Here is an 18,228-nt window from a genome sequence, read left to right on the forward strand (position 1 = left end):
AGCTTTGTAGGAGCTCGCTATACCCCACAGCTGCGGGAGGACCAAATTGAAGCCGTTATCGGATGGATGGCAGCTAACGCATCGACTTCAATTAGTTCCAGATCCTCTCAGGTCCTGAGCACTGAAGAGCACCCATCTGTCTCTTCACCACCTGCCAAATTGCCCAGGCAGTCAGAGAGCCCTGGACAGGAGCCATCTCTACTTCTGTTCTCTGAATCTCTTGGCTTGGAAAGAGAGGGCCAGCCAAGCAGAATTCTAGAATTTGAAGAAGAGGTAGTATGTAGTGATGCGCAACCGCTTTGTCTCTCTGAATCTGAAGAGGCGGGTGGGTCAGTGCCTATGGTCAGCACACCTCAGTACGCATCTGATGATGAGACTCAGGTGCCACTTTCTAGTGCGTACTGTGTAGAGATGAGCGTTGTTCTACTCGAACTGTTCGCCAATCTCAAATTCGAGCTGTTTTGGGCGGTGTTCGAGCCGGTCGGCGAACACGAACAATTTGAGAAAAATTCGGCTGTTCGAGGTTATGTTCGATAACTGTTCGTGCACCAAAATCATAACTGGATTTTTTCTCAGTAATGATGAAAATTAATGTTAATACGCAGTTTGAGTGTACAGCGGGGCGGGGGGAGGGGCAGGGGATGGATCTCTGCAGGAACAATGAAGATCTCCATTTTTTTTTCTCTTTCCCGCATTTGCAGTGGGGAGGTGCAATCTGTCAGCCTATCAGCAGCGCACACACGGAGCGAAGTGCTTTTTTTCACACAAGCAAGGGCATGTGTGATTGGCAGTGTATGTCACATGTCCTTGCCCTATAAGACCAAGCCATTTTCCCCGTCGCCACCATTTTCTCACTGCTGCAGCTGCGTGTTAGACGGCACCGCTGTTGCTGTGTGCGCTATACCTTGTTAATTTCAAGCCAATTTTCGCACAAATATACAGATAGCTTGGGAGTAGGGAATAGTTGTGATTGCAGTCCTTTTAAGGACTAGGTTACAGCATTTCCTACGACTTTTATCAGGCAGGTCTGTGCTCTTAAATAGATAGATTGTGGGAGTAAAGACTAATTGTAATTGGAGTCCTTTTCAGGACTAGGTTACATCAGTTCCTATCAGTTTTTGCCAGGCAGGTCTGTGCCAGTGCTGTGCAAGTTTTTTTCACAGCATTTGGCTGAATCTAGCAAAGCTAATCCTTTTTGGCCTATTGCAGTGTGTTAGTCAGTGGAGTAGCCTATCTGTGTTGCAAGATATACCACCTGTGTATAGAATACCAATTTTTTTACTGCACCTAGTGAAGTAAAATCTTTTGGGCATAGCATCATTCTATTAGTCCATCTATACTGACCTCCATCAGGTTGCAAACTGAATATAATTTTTTTCTGCATCTAGCTCTGAAAAAATATTTGGGCTTCTAGCAGTGTGTGGGACTTGGTCTACTAGTCCATCTATACTGACCTCCATCAGGTTGCAAATTAAAAATAATTTTTTTCTTCATTTAGCTCTGAAAAAATATTTGGGCTTCTAGCAGTGTGTGGGACTTGTTCTATTAGTCCTTCTATACTGACCTCCAGCAGGTTGCAAATTGAATATAATTTTTTTCTGCATCTAGCTCTGAAAAAATATTTGGGCTTCTAGCGGTGTGTGGGACTTGGTCTATTAGTCCATCTATACTGACCTCCATCAGGTTGCAAATTAAAAATAATTTTTTTCTGCATCTAGCTCTGAAAAAATATTTGGGCTTCTAGCAGTGTGTGGGACTTGGTCTATTAGTCCATCTATACTGACCTCCATCAGGTTGCAAATTGAATAAAAAAAATTTCTGCATCTAGCTCTGAAAAAATATTTGGGCTTCTAGCGGTGTGTGGGACTTGGTCTATTAGTCCATCTATACTGACCTCCATCAGGTTGCAAATTAAAAATAATTTTTTTCTGCATCTAGCTCTGAAAAAATATTTGGCCTTCTAGCAGTGTGTGGGACTTGGTCTATTAGTCCATCTATACTGACCTCCATCAGGTTGCAAATTAAAAATAATTTTTTTCTTCATTTAGCTCTGAAAAAATATTTGGGCTTCTAGCAGTGTGTGGGACTTGTTCTATTAGTCCTTCTATACTGACGTCCAGCAGGTTGCAAATTGAATATAATTTTTTTCTGCATCTAGCTCTGAAAAAATATTTGGGCTTCTAGCGGTGTGTGGGACTTGGTCTATTAGTCCATCTATACTGACCTCCATCAGGTTGCAAATTAAAAATAATTTTTTTCTGCATCTAGCTCTGAAAAAATATTTGGGCTTCTAGCAGTGTGTGGGACTTGGTCTATTAGTCCATCTATACTGACCTCCATCAGGTTGCAAATTAAAAATAATTTTTTTCTGCATCTAGCTCTGAAAAAATATTTGGGCTTCTAGCAGTGTGTGGGACTTGGTCTATTAGTCCATCTATACTGACCTCCATCAGGTTGCAAATTAAAAATAATTTTTTTCTTCATTTAGCTCTGAAAAAATATTTGGGCTTCTAGCAGTGTGTGGGACTTGTTCTATTAGTCCTTCTATACTGACCTCCAGCAGGTTGCAAATTGAATATAATTTTTTTCTGCATCTAGCTCTGAAAAAATATTTGGGCTTCTAGCGGTGTGTGGGACTTGGTCTATTAGTCCATCTATACTGACCTCCATCAGGTTGCAAATTAAAAATAATTTTTTTCTGCATCTAGCTCTGAAAAAATATTTGGGCTTCTAGCGGTGTGTGGGACTTGGTCTATTAGTCCATCTATACTGACCTCCATCAGGTTGCAAATTAAAAATAATTTTTTTCTGCATCTAGCTCTGAAAAAATATTTGGGCTTCTAGCAGTGTGTGGGACTTGGTCTATTAGTCCATCTATACTGACCTCCATCAGGTTGCAAATTGAATAAAAAAATTTTCTGCATCTAGCTCTGAAAAAATATTTGGGCTTCTAGCGGTGTGTGGGACTTGGTCTATTAGTCCATCTATACTGACCTCCATCAGGTTGCAAATTAAAAATAATTTTTTTCTGCATCTAACCCAGCCAATAGTTTTGGCCTAATACCACAGTTTGGCCACTCAGCTCTGCTCGGTTACCATCCATTGTTTTTTTGTGCAAACAACTCCAGAGTTGTGAATTAGTTAACCACCAAAATGAGTGGAAAAAGGCCTGCTGCTGGTGGAAAGGGGAATAGGCGTGTTGGGAAGGGGAAAAAAGGTTGTGTCCGTGGGGTAGGTGCAGAAGAAAGACCATCTTCCAGCCAAACTAAAATGTCTACTTCTTTTAGCGGACAATGTGATAAGATCCCTTTCTTACGGCCACGCCAATCGCTACAAATTCCAGATGAGGCACAAAAACAGCAGGTGCTTCAACGGATATCAAGTGCTCCTTTAAGTGGGCTCTACTCCACATCAACTTCAACATCACAAATACTCCAGTCCTCAAAGGTGTCACCCAAATCGCACTTGCTTCCTCACAGCTCCCAAATCTCCAGCTGCCCGTCTGAGTATGAGGTAGAACAGATGGTTGAGTCTGCAGAGCTGTTTACTCATACTATAGCCTGGGAATCAGAGGTCGACTCCAGCGCTTCTGTGAATCCAGACGAGGAAATGATCTGCACTGATGCCCAGAATCTTTATGAGTCGGATCCAGGACCAGACGCAGAAGGTTCTGACCATAATGTAGACCCTCATTCCCAAACTGTAACTCCTGTTGGTGGAGACAATGAGGAAGACGATGATAAGACTCAAATACCTGATTGGAGCGACAACTTTAGTTTTTTGTCAGGGCAGGAACAGGTTGGCTCTGAGGACGACGGGTGTGATAACGCACAGGGTGATGATGATGAGGTCGGAGATCCCACTTACTGTCAACTCACAGTCAGCCAAGAGATGAGGTCAGCAGAGGAGGTGGAGGAAGATGCTAGTGACGACGAGGTCAGGTTGCGCCTTCCTGGACAGAGACGTAGTACTGGAAGCACGTCAACAACTGCATCCTCAAACACAACTCTGCCTCTCACCACAAGTCGTGGTGGCTCTTCAGGTTGCATGGGTGCTAAGCCTTGCATAGCCTGGGCATTTTTTCAGATCGATAAAGATGACCCAACTCGTGTTATCTGTAACATTTGTCAGCAAAAGCTAAGTAGAGGCCAAAAAATACATAGTTTGAGTACTTCATGCATGAACCGGCACATGGACATGAAGCATAAGTTGCAGAGGGAAGCTCAGTGTGCTACAATGCGGTCTAGCCGGCCGGGCCAACCACCGTCTGCCATATCTTGTGCATCCGCGGCCTCTTCATCCTCTGTGACTGGAGTGACAGCAGTCACACCTGTTTTGGGGCGCAGACCTGCCACCTCTTTACCCGCAACAGCCAGCGTGATTGGCAGGTCATCATTTTCTTTGGAGGTGGTAACACCAGCTGGTCTTGAGCGCTGTCCGACATCGATAGCACCACCTTTGGATCAAGGCAACCTAACATGTCCGCCTGCATCTTCCTCACAGACCGGCAGTTTGCCGGGGACACCCTTAGCAACCCCGTCTAAGCACAATAGCCAGCCCTCGGTCCCTCAGATGTGGACAAGTAAAAGACCATTTCCTCCTAGCCATGAGAAAGCTAAGAGGTTGAATTTCACCATCTGCAAGCTCTTGGCTACAGAAATGCTGCCTTTCCGCCTGGTGGACACAGAGGATTTTCGAGACCTTATGTCCGTCGCAGTGCCCCAGTACCAGATGCCCAGTCGGCACTACTTCTCAAAGAAAGGTGTGCCTGCGCTCCACCAGCATGTCGCACACAACATCACCGCTTCTTTGAGAAACTCTGTGTGTGACAGGGTGCATTTCACCACAGACACTTGGACGAGTAGGCATGGACAGGGGCGTTACATGTCGCTGACTGGGCACTGGGTAACTATGGTGACAGCAGGACAAGGGGCTGCTGTCCAAGTCTTGCCGTCCCCACGAGTTGTGCGTCAATCCTCTTTATGTCATTTTTCCTCCACTGCTTCTGCCTCCTCAACCTCCTCTCGGTCTTCCACCTGCACCCAAAGCCTGTCTGGTCATGCCACAAGCTTTCTAACTGCGCAGAAGGGATCCTGCACACCTCCTTACTATGCTGGCAGTAGGGCTCAATGTCATCAGGCGGTTTTTACATTGAAATGTCTGGGAAATGTGAGTCACACAGCTGAGGAGTTGTGGTCAGCTCTGGAGAACCAATTTCATGAATGGTTGTCTCCACTGGACCTGAAACCAGGGAAGGCCGTGTGCGACAATGCTGCAAACCTGGGTGCGGCCCTTCGCCGGGGCAATGTCACACACGTGCCTTGTATGGCTCACGTGTTGAACCTGGTTGTCCATCAATTTTTAGCCCACTATCCCAGACTAGATGGCCTTCTGCAGAGGGCACGGTCGCTGCGTGCTCACTTCCGCCGTTCGCATCCCGCAGCTCAGCGACTTACATCTCTACAGAAGTCGTTGGGCCTGCCACTTCACCGGCTAAAATGCGATGTGCCTACCCGGTGGAATTCAACTCTGCACATGTTGCAGCGACTGTGGCAGCACCGACAAGCCCTGGTGCAATACGTTCTGACGTATAGCCTGGGCCAACGAGATTCAGAGGTGGGGCAAATCACGCTGGAGGAGTGGTCTCAGATCAGGGACCTATGCACCCTTCTGCACAGTTTTGAAATGGCGACGAAGATGTTTAGTGCTGACGATGCCATTATCAGCATGACTATTCCGGTGATTTACATGCTGGAGCACATGTTAAACAGAATTCGGAGTCAGGTGGTGGCACAAGAGGAGGTGGAGGAAGTAGAGGAGGAGGAGTTGTATGCGGAAGGGCTAACATCTGCAAGGTCCAGACGGTCGGCAGCACCAGGGCGGCAGGCATGTGAGGGTGGGGGAGATGATTTTACCAGGGCGCATGGTAGCAGCCAAACTAGTGAGGAAGGTGCAGGAGCCCAGGAAGAAGTGGAGGACGAACTGATGGAAGACTCATCAGATGAGGGAGACCTTGATCACATTTCTGTTGTGCGAGGTTGGGGGGAGAGGACAGAGGAAGGAAGCATGATTGTTACCTCGCCACCAACACAACAGGGACTTGGTGCTCCTGGATGCGCAACACACATGAGTGCCTTCTTGCTGCACTACCTGCAACATGACCCTCGAATTGTGAGAATTAGAAATAATCCTGACTACTGGGTTGCCACACTGTTAGATCCCCGGTACAAAAGTAAATTTGCAGAAATTATTCCTGCCATAGAAAGGGATGCACGCATGCAGGAGTATCAGCAGAGACTGTTGCAGAATCTTACATGTGCTTTTCCACAAAATACCAGTGGTGCACATAGTGAATCTCACAGTTCCAACTTGCCAACCGTGGTCTGTATGGAATTGTTCAATAAAGGGCCCAAAATTAAGATAACATAGATGGGAGAGGTCTCTATGAATAGGAATTCCTAAGTATTTGATACCCTGTGAGGGCCAGGCAAAGGGAAAGTTGGACTGGATGGAATCCTATATGGATTTAGGGAGGGAGACATCGAGGGCCTCAGACTTCGCTGCATTGATTTTAAAATTTTACCATGTAACAAAGTGATCTATTTCAGCCATAACAGCAGGGATGGATATATGTGATTGAGTGATATATACTAGGACATCATCAGCAAATAGAGAGCACTTGTACTCGGTGCCTCCCACCTCAATCCACCTAATATTGGGGTTATGGCGAATTGATGAGAGCAGGTGCTCCGTCACTAGGATGTATAAGAGAGGGGACAGAGGACATCCCTGCCTTGTCCCATTGGTGATTGTGAAAGGTGATGAAAATGTTCTGACGCACCCCCTGGGCCTTGGGACACCCGGAGCCGGACCCTTTTTGGTGGATGCTGGTGGTTGTAGTCTTCGTGGCGGCGATCCGGTTCCGTGGCTCAGGGCGGTCAAACCAGTGGCGGAACTATTTATGTGGTTTTGATGTTTAAATGTCCGACTACGCCACCCGTGGATTGCGGTCAGAGTGAACCGCCGCTACAGGGCAGACCGCTAAGGCTGGTGTTGTGGGTGCAGCAGAGCGTAGCATAACTCCCCACGGGAGGAGTATAGCCTCAGGGCAGTGTATGCGGAGGATGGGGGTGATGGTGCAGGGCAGCAGCAGTAACGACACGGAGTCAGTGATGCAGTTCAGGGCCTTTACTCACAGTTCTTATTATCCAGACCACGTCTGCAGGTAACGGCTGCCCACGTCGTACTGTGCTCACCAGGTGAGGGGCTCAGACAACTCCCAGATAACTTTGGAGCGCTTCACAGGACCCCCTTTGTGTGTCCTTTGTCTGGCCTTTCTTACCAACACTTCTGTCCGGCTGCCTCGGGCCTCCTCTTGGTAAACTTGGCGCCAGTTTCCCTGACCCTATGTGGTGCCTTCCTAGCGGGTGGAGCAAGGGGCTGCGCCACATAAAATGTCAGAGCCTCCGGTTTCTAGCTGAGGGTCGTTTCCTGCCTCCACTAGTTCGGGGACCGGTCTCCCCCTTTGGCCTGACCCCTCCACGCAGGTGGATTCGGGCGTTCGGTGGCGACTCGCCCGTCCGCACCCCTGGGATCCCTTCATTCCTCGTTCCTGGAGCCTTCTCCGCTCCTCTTCCTTCCTTCTCCCTCTTGCAGGCCTGGGCCTCTGTTACTAGGCCCGCCTCCGGAGCAGAGCTCATGCAGAGCCCCTGCTCCCTGCCACTTCTGCTCAGACTTCTCTGCACTGAACTAAGATGGTGCCCACCTTTTATACTCCCTTCTCAATGCACCCAGGAACTGCTTCCTCCCTGCTCCTGCACTGCAGGGTTCCCCTTCCTCAGTGTTCCCTCCCCCCACTCCAGCCAGGGACAGGGACTGTCGTGCCCATCTCAGGGGCATATTGGTCGCCCTGCCCCACGGCAATGTGGTGTAATGCATGCAGGTGTCGGGTCCTGATCCACACTCCATCCTTATCTGAGAGTGAGATATCACACCTCTGGGTGAGGTGCAATACGTCTGTAGCAACCGAGCCCTCGGTGCTACAGTTCCATTTATCTTCAGCCTTGGTGACGTATTGTGATACAGGGCCGTGATTTTGGCTATAAAAGGGTCCCCTAGACCCCTACCCCAAGCTTTTTAAGAGAATCATATATGGCGTGCCAGGAGACTCTATGGAATGCTTTCTCAGCATCCAACGAGAGTATCTACTTACAAATTTTTAACTGCATCTAGCCCAGGAAATACTTTGTGCCTAGTAGCAGTGTCTGCTAGTCAGCGGATTATCCCGGCTGTTAAGCAAGCTACACCACCTGTAGTTTGGACACTTAATTTTTTCAAAGGAAATGCTTCGGGACCACGGGATACTTAGTGAAGAGCATCAGGAGGCACCCCAAGGCATAGGGGCTGGGACTGGCACTAGGATGCCTTGCGGTGGACAGCCGAGCTCGATCCTTATAAAAGCTTTTTAACTGCAGCAGCTTTAGTGGACGCTACTGGAGCTGGAATTACGCGGCTGCTGGCATGAGACTTGCCCTCCAATAGATCCTTGTAAATGGATTTAAAGTGTATTCATTCAAATTAGAGGGACAATTTAAATTAAAAAGCTTAGAGCTGCCTCCACCACAGGGGGGCTCTCTCGACCCACCAGCGGACAGGCACCAGTATTGGGAGAGGGGGGCTGGCCGTCAGGGTTCACCGCGGCTCTGGCACAAACCCGGCGACACAGAGGTGGCACGGGCAGGAGCGGACTGGCCGTCTCGGCTTCTCACTTTTTGGATTTTAGAAGGGCATGACATGCCTATATCTGTGTCTCCCCCTCCTTTTACTCCTCCACCTCTTTTCTTTTCGCATGACTATATGTACTTGTCACTTTTCCATGTGTTAGTTGTGTCTTCTGAGCAGTTTGTCAGCTTTTGGACACCTTTGAAGGTGTTTTCTATGTGTTTCTATGTGTTTTTGTTTGCCTGCCATTGGTTTTAACGGTGTTCGAAGGTGTTCGACGAACAGTTCGACGAACAGTTCGGCGAACACACGGGTGTTCGACGAACCGAACCGAACTCGAACACTACGGGGGTGGCTCAACACTAGTACTGTGCTCTCGAGACTACCCAGGAGAAGCAGTTGTTTGAAGAGGGCAGTGTAGATGATGAGGTCCTTGACCCATCATAGCGTGAGGTACAGGAAGGTGGTGGGAACAGCTCTGGAAGAGATTCCCCGAACGGCCCAAAAAGGAGGGAGAGGGAGGGGGCCGACTTGGTTGCCTGTAGCCTCCACTTCAGCACCCATTAGGAGCAAGCGTCTTTCAAAACCCAAAACGGGCGCTCCCAAGACTTGCATTGCCTAATCCTTTTTTGACACAGTTGCAGATGACATTTGCTTTGTCAAATGCAAGCTGTGTAATCAGAAAGTGAAAAGAGGGAAAAGTGTCAGCAACCTCAATACAAATATGTGGAAACATGTGCGGACCAAGCACATGGTAGAGTTACAAAGACACACTGAAGACCTAGGCCAACCTACAGCGCCACCTATCACCTCTTCAGCTCGTGTTGTAGCCTCTTCCTCCAGCTCACACACAGCTGGTTCGGCTTCCTCACAGGATCGCCATGGAAGAACCTCTGGCACTGTTGTACAGAGACACAGTGTCATTCCACCCACAGCACCACGTTCCCTGTCATCCTCACACTCCCAGGCCAGTCTACAGCCATCGTTAGCACAGGCATGGGAGAAAAGGCGCCCATACTCGGCAAACCACCCCCGAGCACAGGCTCTGAATGCTTGCATTGCAAAATTACTGTCCCTTGAAATGCTATCATTCAGGCTGGTGGAGACTGACACCTTCCGTAACTTGATGGTATTGGCAGTCCCACAATACAATGTGCCCAGCCGCTTTTATTTCAGCAGGCAAGCCGTCCCTGCCCTGCAACAGCATGTGGAGGGAAAAATTAAACATGCGCTACAAAACGCCGTAGCAAGGTCCACCTGACCACCGATGCGTGGACCAGTAAGCATGGACACGGACGATACCTTTCCCTCACTGCCCATTGGGTAAATGTTGTGGAGCCGGGTACAGATCTTGAGAGTGGCACTGTACGTGTTCTGCCAACTCCAAGGATTGCAGGAATCCAGTCTGTACACATTGACTCCTCCTCATACTCCAGTTCCTCTGAATCAGCGCTGCAGGAGCCGTCACGTTTACCTCCACATCGACCCATGAACGGTTGGTTACCTGTTACGACCGATATGAGCACAGCCGTGGCCAAACGTCAACAGGCCGTATTGAAATTAATTTCTTTGGGGAATCAAAGCCACACAGCGCAGGAGCTCTGGAATGCCATCAATCAGCAGAGGGACGTGTGGATTGTGCCAGCGAATCTCCAGCCAGGCATGGTAGTGTGTGACAATGGCCGAAATCTGGTGGCAGCTCTGGGCCTAGGCAACCTCACTCACATCCCATGTCTGGCACATGTGCTCAACTTGGTCGTGCAGAGTTTTTTGAGGGACTATCCAGATCTTGATGCACTGCTGCACAAGGTCCGCATAGAGTGCGCTCACTTGCGGCGTTCCAGCATCGCAAGATCGCGCATTGCAGCTCTGCAGCGCCGATTACGCCTTCCGGAACATCACATCATATGTGACCTACCCACCAGGTGGAATTCAACGTTACATATGTTGGAGAGGTTGTGTGAGCAGCAGGCAGCAGTAATGGAGTACCAGCTGCAGCAGGCGCAAACAAGTCGCACTGCGCGCCGTTCACACTTCACCACCACTGAGTGGGCCTCTATGAAGGACATCTGCCAGGTTTTGCGTGCCTTCGATTATTCCATGCGGATGGCGAGTGCAGATGATGCACTAGTCAGCATGACTATCCCCCTTATCTGCCTGCTTGAAAAAACACTGCAAGCACTAAGGGAGGAGGTTTTGGAAGAGGTGGAGGATGAGGAGTCACAAATGCCATCTGCTTCTGTACAGTCTGCGCAACGTGGTTCCTCACAAAGGCCTAGGCAGGGGACACTTTGTGAGGAGGATGAGGAGGAGTCAATGGAGGAGGAAGATATCTGTCCAGAGGATGGAGGTACACAATGCTCTAGTAGTCAGTATCTAGAGCGAGGGTGGGGTGATGCAAAGCAGGCAGAGATCACACCTCAAGCAGGGGACAGCATTTCTTGGCCAGTTGGCAGTCTGCAGCACATGGTTGATTTCATGCTGCAGTGCCTGAGAAACGACCGCCGCATCGCCCACATTCTCAACACGGCTGATTATTGGGTGTCCATTCTCCTACATCCTCGCTACCGGGACAACTTACAAAGCCTCATAACACCGTTGAATCGGGAGCGTAAAATGCGGGAGTACCAAGACACACTGGTGCATTCCATCATGTTCTCCATTCCACCCGAGAGCAGTGCTGCTAGTACTTTACAAAGCAGCTCAGTGCGTCGAGGCAGTGGAGGAAGCTCTGCACAAAGAGGGAGCAGAAGCAGCGCCTCAGCACAAGGCAAGAGCAGTATGGCCCAAATGGGACAAAGTTTTGTGTCCCCGCCACAAATGTCTACACCATCGCAGACGGCTCCAGTCAGCAGGAGGCAACGTTTCCGTCAGATGGTGACAGACTACATGTCTTGCCCTCTCAGTGTACTCCCAGACGGCTCTTCCCCCTTTAAGTTTTGGGTCTCTAAGCTGGATACATGGCCAGAGCTTAGCCAGTATGCACTGGAGGTGCTGGCTTGCCCTGCTGCTAGTGTATTACCGGAACGCTTCTTTAGTGCCGCAGGTGGTGTACTAACAGACCGTCGCATCCGACTATCCTCCGATAACGTTGACAGGCTTACTTTTCTGAAAATGAACAAGGCCTGGATCTCGCATGAATTTGCCAGTCCTCTTCCAGATTAAATAATTGGTTGTCAACAGTATCCAGGTCTCCTGTTGTGTTCATGTTTCTACCAACTGAACTGTAATCCCTGGGCTCCAACACCGCCAGTTGCTGCTCAGAAGTGCCGTCTGCACAGTCAACACTTGCTCCAGTGTTATTGGGGTTCAGTAACGTCAGCTGATCCCCTGCTGTGTGTTCGGCAATTTCTCCTGCTCTGTCCATATTCACACTACTACTGATTTTAAACTTGCTCCAATTAGGCCTCTGGCTACTCTCCGTTTTCAGTATTTACCCTGGGCTCTAACACCGCCAGTTGCTGCTCAGAAGTGCCGTCTGCACAGTCAACACTTGCTCCAGTGTTATTGGGGTTCAGTAACGTCAGCTGATCCCCTGCTGTGTGTTCGGCAATTTCTCCTGCTCTGTCCATATTCACACTACTACTGATTTTAAACTTGCTCCAATTAGGCCTCTGGCTACTCTCCGTTTTCAGTATTTACCCTGGGCTCTAACACCGCCAGTTGCTGCTCAGAAGTGCCGTCTGCACAGTCAACACTTGCTCCAGTATTATTGGGGTTCAGTAACGTCAGCTGATCCCCTGCTGTGTGTCCGGCAATTTCTCCTGCTCTGTCCACATTCACACTACTACAGATTTTAAACTTGCTCCAATTAGGCCTCTGGCTCCTCTCTGTTTTCAGTATTTACCCTGGGCTCCAACAACGCCAGTTGCTGCTCAGAAGTGCCGTCTGCACAGTCAACACTTGCTCCAGTGTTATTGGGGTTCAGTAACGTCAGCTGATCCCCTGCTGTGTGTCCGGCAATTTCTCCTGCTCTGTCCACATTCACACTACTACTGATTTTAAACTTGCTCCAATTAGGCCTCTGGCTCCTCTCTGTTTTCAGTATTTACCCTGGGCTCCAACACCGCCAGTTGCTGCTCAGAAGTGCCGTCTGCACAGTCAACACTTGCTCCAGTGTTACTGGGGTTCAGTAACGTCAGCTGATCCCCTGCTGTGTATCCGGCAATTTCTCCTGCTCTGTCCACATTCACACTACTACTGATTTTAAACTTGCTTCAATTAGGCCTCTGGCTCCACTCTGTTTTCAGTATTTACCCTGGGCTCCAACACCGCCAGTTGCTGCTCAGAAGTGCCGTCTGCACAGTCAACACTTGCTCCAGTGTTATTGGGGTTCAGTAACGTCAGCTGATCCCCTGCTGTGTGTCCGGCAATTTCTCCTGCTCTGTCCACATTCACACTACTACTGATTTTAAACTTGCTCCAATTAGGCCTCTGGCTCCTCTCTGTTTCCAGTATTTACCCTGGGCTCCAACACCGCCAGTTGCTGCTCAGAAGTGCCGTCTGCACAGTCAACACTTGCTCCAGTGTTATTGGGGTTCAGTAACGTCAGCTGATCCCCTGCTGTGTGTCCGGCAATTTCTCCTGCTCTGTCCACATTCACACTACTACTGATTTTAAACTTGCTCCAATTAGGCCTCTGGCTCCTCTCTGTTTTCAGTATTTACCCAGGGCTCCAACACCACCAGTTGCTGCTCAGAAGTGTCGTCTGCACAGTCAACACTTGCTCCAGTGTTATTGAGGTTCAGTAACGTCAGCTGATCCCCTGCTGTGTGTCCGGCAATTTCTCCTGCTCTGTCCACATTCACACTACTACTGATTTTAAACTTGCTCCAATTAGGCCTCTGGCTCCTCTCCATTTTCAGTATTTACCCTGGGCTCCAACACCGCCAGTTGCTGCTCAGACGTGCCGTTTGCACAGTCAACACTTGCTCCAGTGTTATTGGGGTTCAGTAACGTCAGCTAATCCCCTGCTGTGTGTCCGGCAATTTCTCCTGCTCTGTCCACATTCACACTACTACTGATTTTAAACTTGCTCCAATTAGGCCTCTGGCTCCACTCTGTTTTTAGTATTTACCCTGGGTTCCAGCACTGCCAGCTGTTTCCCAGCAGTGTCTTTGGCACGGGTACTCCCTCCTGCCCAGCCTGGTTCCAGCACCCCAGCTGTTTCCGGGTAGTGTCAACGTCACTTTGCCTCCAATACGTTGTCCTGTCGTGTTGCGGTCGGGTTAGCCGACTCTATGGTGCCTGCAGTTTAGGTGACTCCTATGTGGGCTGCTGGATCTGGCAATGAAGGCTGGTTCCATAGTGCCAATAGGACAAGCACCCCCTGTAGGACTGTGGGTTTCAGTAACTCCGGCCGGCTCGCGGCCTTGCAACGTTTTTTTTCATGTGTACCTTCTGCTGCCTATCTGAGTTCCAGTACCATTAGCTGGTTCTTTGGAAGTCAATCTTGAACATGTCCCCCTGGGTTCCAGTAACATCAGCTGGTTCCAGGCAGTGCCTTTGGCTTAGGTGCCTCCTTTTCAGTATCCGAGTTCCACTAACGTCTGCTGGTCCTTGGTAGTGCTTTCTGGCACAGGTACCTCCTGCTTAGTAACTGGGTTCCAGTACCATCAGCTGGTCCTCGGTAGTTCCATTGGCTCTTGTACCTTCTGCTACCCATCCGGGTTCCAGTTCCGTCAGCTGGTTTTCGGCAGTTCCTCATCCTTCTTGTACCTTCTGCTACATTTCCAAATTCAAACTTTTTGAAATGGTTTTTGGTAATCACTCTGGATCTCCCTGACGACGACCCTGAAGACGACGACCCAGAAGACCACCGCGAAGAAGACGAGGACCCCGAAGACGACGACCCTGAAGATGACGACCCTGAAGACCACCCCGAAGAAGACAACGACCCTGAAGACGACGACCCTGAAGACGACGACCCTGAAGACCACCCCGAAGAAGACGAGGACCCCAAAGATGACGACCCTGAAAACGACGACCCTGAAGACCACCCCAAAGAAGACGAGGACCCCGAAGACGACGACCCTGAAGACGACGACCCTGAAGACCACCCCGAAGAAGAAGATGACCCTGAAGACGACGACCCTGAAGACCACCCCAAAGAAGACCAAGAAGATGACCCTGAAGAAGATGACCAAGAAGACTAAGCAGTGTATGGGGGTGAGTCCGTTCCTCCTCGTGGTGCCCCTGGAAAATACCTGCTGCTGCAGGCCAAACTGAAGGTGGACAAATCCTGCTGTAAATCTTTTGTGACAGGCAGAACGGAAGATGTAATCTTCAAACTTTTATAGATAGAACTACAGGAATGCCTGTCACAACTAAGAATATGATGTAGAAGAAGAATAGTTGAATAAGAAGAATATGAAGAATGTAAAAAAAAAGAATAATAGGAAGAAGGTGAAGAAGAAGAAGATGAATAAGGTGAAGAAGAAATTGATGAAAAAGATGCTGCTGCTGAGGATGATGAAGGAGAAAGTGTGGGAGAAGTAAAAAAGAAGGTGAAGAGCATGGAAGTAGTGAAACATAAATATCTGACAAAATATAAAAAGCTTAACATACTCAATATCTTTGTAACTCCGAATGTCTTAAAAAAAATTAATTCCTGATATTCCATTTGATTGGGCTAAACCTCTATGCCTTTAATGTCACCTCCACCTCCCCCAATACATTCTACATTATTCTTAGTTGTTTTCCTTCATGTAGAATTAACCTACAAGGAAAGAAAGGGTTTATTTTCATTCCAATATTTGTGTCCCATTGACTTGCATTGGTTTCCGGTATTGGAATCGGCGATATCCGATATTTTTTGGGTATCGGTCCGATCCAATCCGATCCGATATTTCCCGATATTGGAAGGTATCGCTCAACACTATTCAGAACTCCTATAATCTACAGTACAGCGAGCCATAGACAGGAAAGGCCGCCTGTCTAATTCACATATGACTTTCTGGAGTTTCAAATAAAATAAGAGACCTAATTCTCCTGATGTATGAGGCACCCTGAGATGTCTACACAGGGTGCCATTAGTACTTGCCAGTCCCTGCCTGCTCCTCAGCTGCTGCTACTACTCTTCTATGTGTGGCTGCTCAGATACAGCTAACCTGTCAGTCAAGCATTTTTCCGTCGATATGGTTGGGGGGGGGGTGTCGCACAGAATGACATTCCATGCCGCGAGTGTCCTTTGTGTCACAGACTGTGCACCCCTGCTGTAGAGGATCCTTCTTTATAGAGTTATGTGTCTGTGTGTTGTGACAAAGTCACTGGCAAAGTACTGGAGTGGGGTGGGCCTGAATGTAGCAGCTCTGGAGCTGTTTGTTTCACACATGCTGAATGTATGGAGACTGCAGGTCTCCTGGAAGAAATTCCTTTGCTAAAGGACTTGGAAACTGGTGGGCTAACAAGCACTATTGTATGAACTTGTTATTTTACGTTTTACCTTCTGCCGGACAAAGGCTGTATTTATGTTTTCTGGGGACGTGGTTTATGAGGATTGCAATAAACCAGCCGCACTTTAATTTTTGGTCAGATGTCAAAGTCACTTATCAAAGTGACATATCAAAGTCACTTGACAAAGTCATATATCAAAATCACTTAACAAAATCAGTTCTCAGACAGGGTATTTAGCCTCAAACTGACATCATTCTGATATTTGACTTTGATATCTGATCATGTCCTAAAATGGACACTGTATTGTTCTGTTGAAAAAGGAACAAGAGTCTGTGCTTGGTTGTCTGCCTGCAGCTCAAGTTGGAACCCTGGAGCAGATTTGACTCTCAAGGAAAACTGTGAGTGTTATTCAGTACACGCAAACTACAAAACAGACTGAACACTATTTTCTCTTTGTGGGTAGTCAGGATGTGGGAGCACAGCAGTAGTCCTTCGCCATAACTACCACCCTGCACCCATCACATTTGTTCTACACAAATACTTTTTGTCAGTGAAGCTTTACCTTGGCCAGTAATAAAAAACCTTTAGTCTTTCATATTGATACAGTTCAAACATGTGCCTTGTTTGCCTGTAGTTGCACAAACAGGGAAACGAAGTAAACTATACTAAGGAATAATGTGGAATTGTAATAGTAAGAATAGTTTTCCGAAGTTTTGCTGCTTACTGAAATAAGTTATACCCGCAAAACTAATAATAGAGTCTATTATTTTATTTGCTTTATTTAGTAAACACATTTATAATAGAATACACTAATATAATGTATGGAATAAGATGAGTCCATCTTTATACTCACATCTTTGTTTTCAAGAAAAGTTCCAATAAATGGTAGGGGTCTTGGACCGGGTATTCCGTGTTTTTTGAATATTCTGTATGGCCAGATCCCATAACTGGAAAGAAGATGGCAAATTAAAAAATAGGTTTTATTTATTTTATATTGAATCTAATAATTGCAGAATATTTATCGACATTTCTAATATTAGAACTTGTTCATATGTGATTATAATTAAAGAGATCCTGACACCCGATACATACTGTCCTATTCGTGGGCAATGGTGACCACGTTATTTAAATGCTATTGTCTGAGATTGTGCCAAAACTACCAAAAAACTATTTACTTATGACGTTAGGGGGCCAAAAAAAAAAAACTAAAGAAGAATATCCCCCACTAAAAACTATAATTTTATTAAATTATATTAAAACCACACAGATGATTCATCACAATAGTACTGGTTATATAAATGACCAATACTAAATCAAAAATCATACAATAGATATTAATTAGGGACAGAGCAGATAGATTGCATAAATTTCACAATAATCGAAGGCAGGGTAAATATAAGACAGTATTCTATGGCCAGTCAGCAGAGCAGAGCGGAAGAGAAGTCGCTGCTCTGTCGACATGACGTCAGCAGGAGCTGTTGAATCTTCGTCTGCTCTGTGCCGGCAGAGATCAGCGCCGGGCACAACAGACAGATAGTTAACAACTACTTATTTGCCTGTTGGTTCTTAGGCCCTTGGTAAAAAAATGAAGTAATCCTGGATAACCTGATCAAAGGAGCTCGTACTGAGCATATGTCGGAATTGACAACTGACACATGCTCAGTAGAGCAGGGACTAACCGGCCCCTGTAATGGATATCACTGATGATGCTTCTTTCAGGGAGTGGGCAGAGGCTGTGGCAGTGATCACAGCCTCTGTACCATGATGGCGCCCCAGTTGAATATCCCAGCATTAGTGGTGAGCGAGCACTAAAATGCTCAGGTGCTCATTGCTCGGGTCGAGTAAATTGGAATGCTCGGGTGCTCAACCCAAGTAACGAGCCCAATGTAAGTCATTGGGAAAATCTAGTATTTTTCCGGCAGCCCACCCCAGAGGTCTGCAGGGGGCTGAAAAATTGGTCAAATCAATATATATCAGTGCTCAAATGACATAGAAACATGGGGAAGACCCTTGGAAGCATCTCTGACTTCCAGGTCACTGCTGTGAACAATGTTGTCAAAGTATTACACGACTTTTACAGACTCACAATAAAACATACCAAAACAAAGCCAA

At 47.6% G+C, this 18,228-nt stretch overlaps 1 protein-coding gene across 5 annotated transcripts in view; it reads right to left on the bottom strand.

The window, feature by feature from the left end:
* Nucleotides 1-18,228, bottom strand: part of LOC141156801 (cytochrome P450 3A29-like) — a 93,329-nt gene that overhangs the window by 60,294 nt on the left and 14,807 nt on the right. For 3 of the 5 annotated variants that reach the window (XM_073643199.1, XM_073643224.1, XM_073643207.1), the window contains one exon: nucleotides 16,970-17,063. The exons of the other annotated variants lie outside the window; for them this stretch is intronic. In XM_073643199.1, coding sequence (XP_073499300.1) covers nucleotides 16,970-17,063 — 94 coding nt within the window. The remainder of the gene's footprint in view (nucleotides 1-16,969; nucleotides 17,064-18,228) is intronic. 5 annotated transcript variants of the gene reach the window in all.

This window comes from Phyllobates terribilis, unplaced genomic scaffold (genome assembly GCF_046119375.1).
Source record: "Phyllobates terribilis strain yellow unplaced genomic scaffold, ASM4611937v1 Scaffold_1__5_contigs__length_1240528914, whole genome shotgun sequence".
Taxonomy (NCBI): Eukaryota; Metazoa; Chordata; class Amphibia; order Anura; family Dendrobatidae; genus Phyllobates; species Phyllobates terribilis.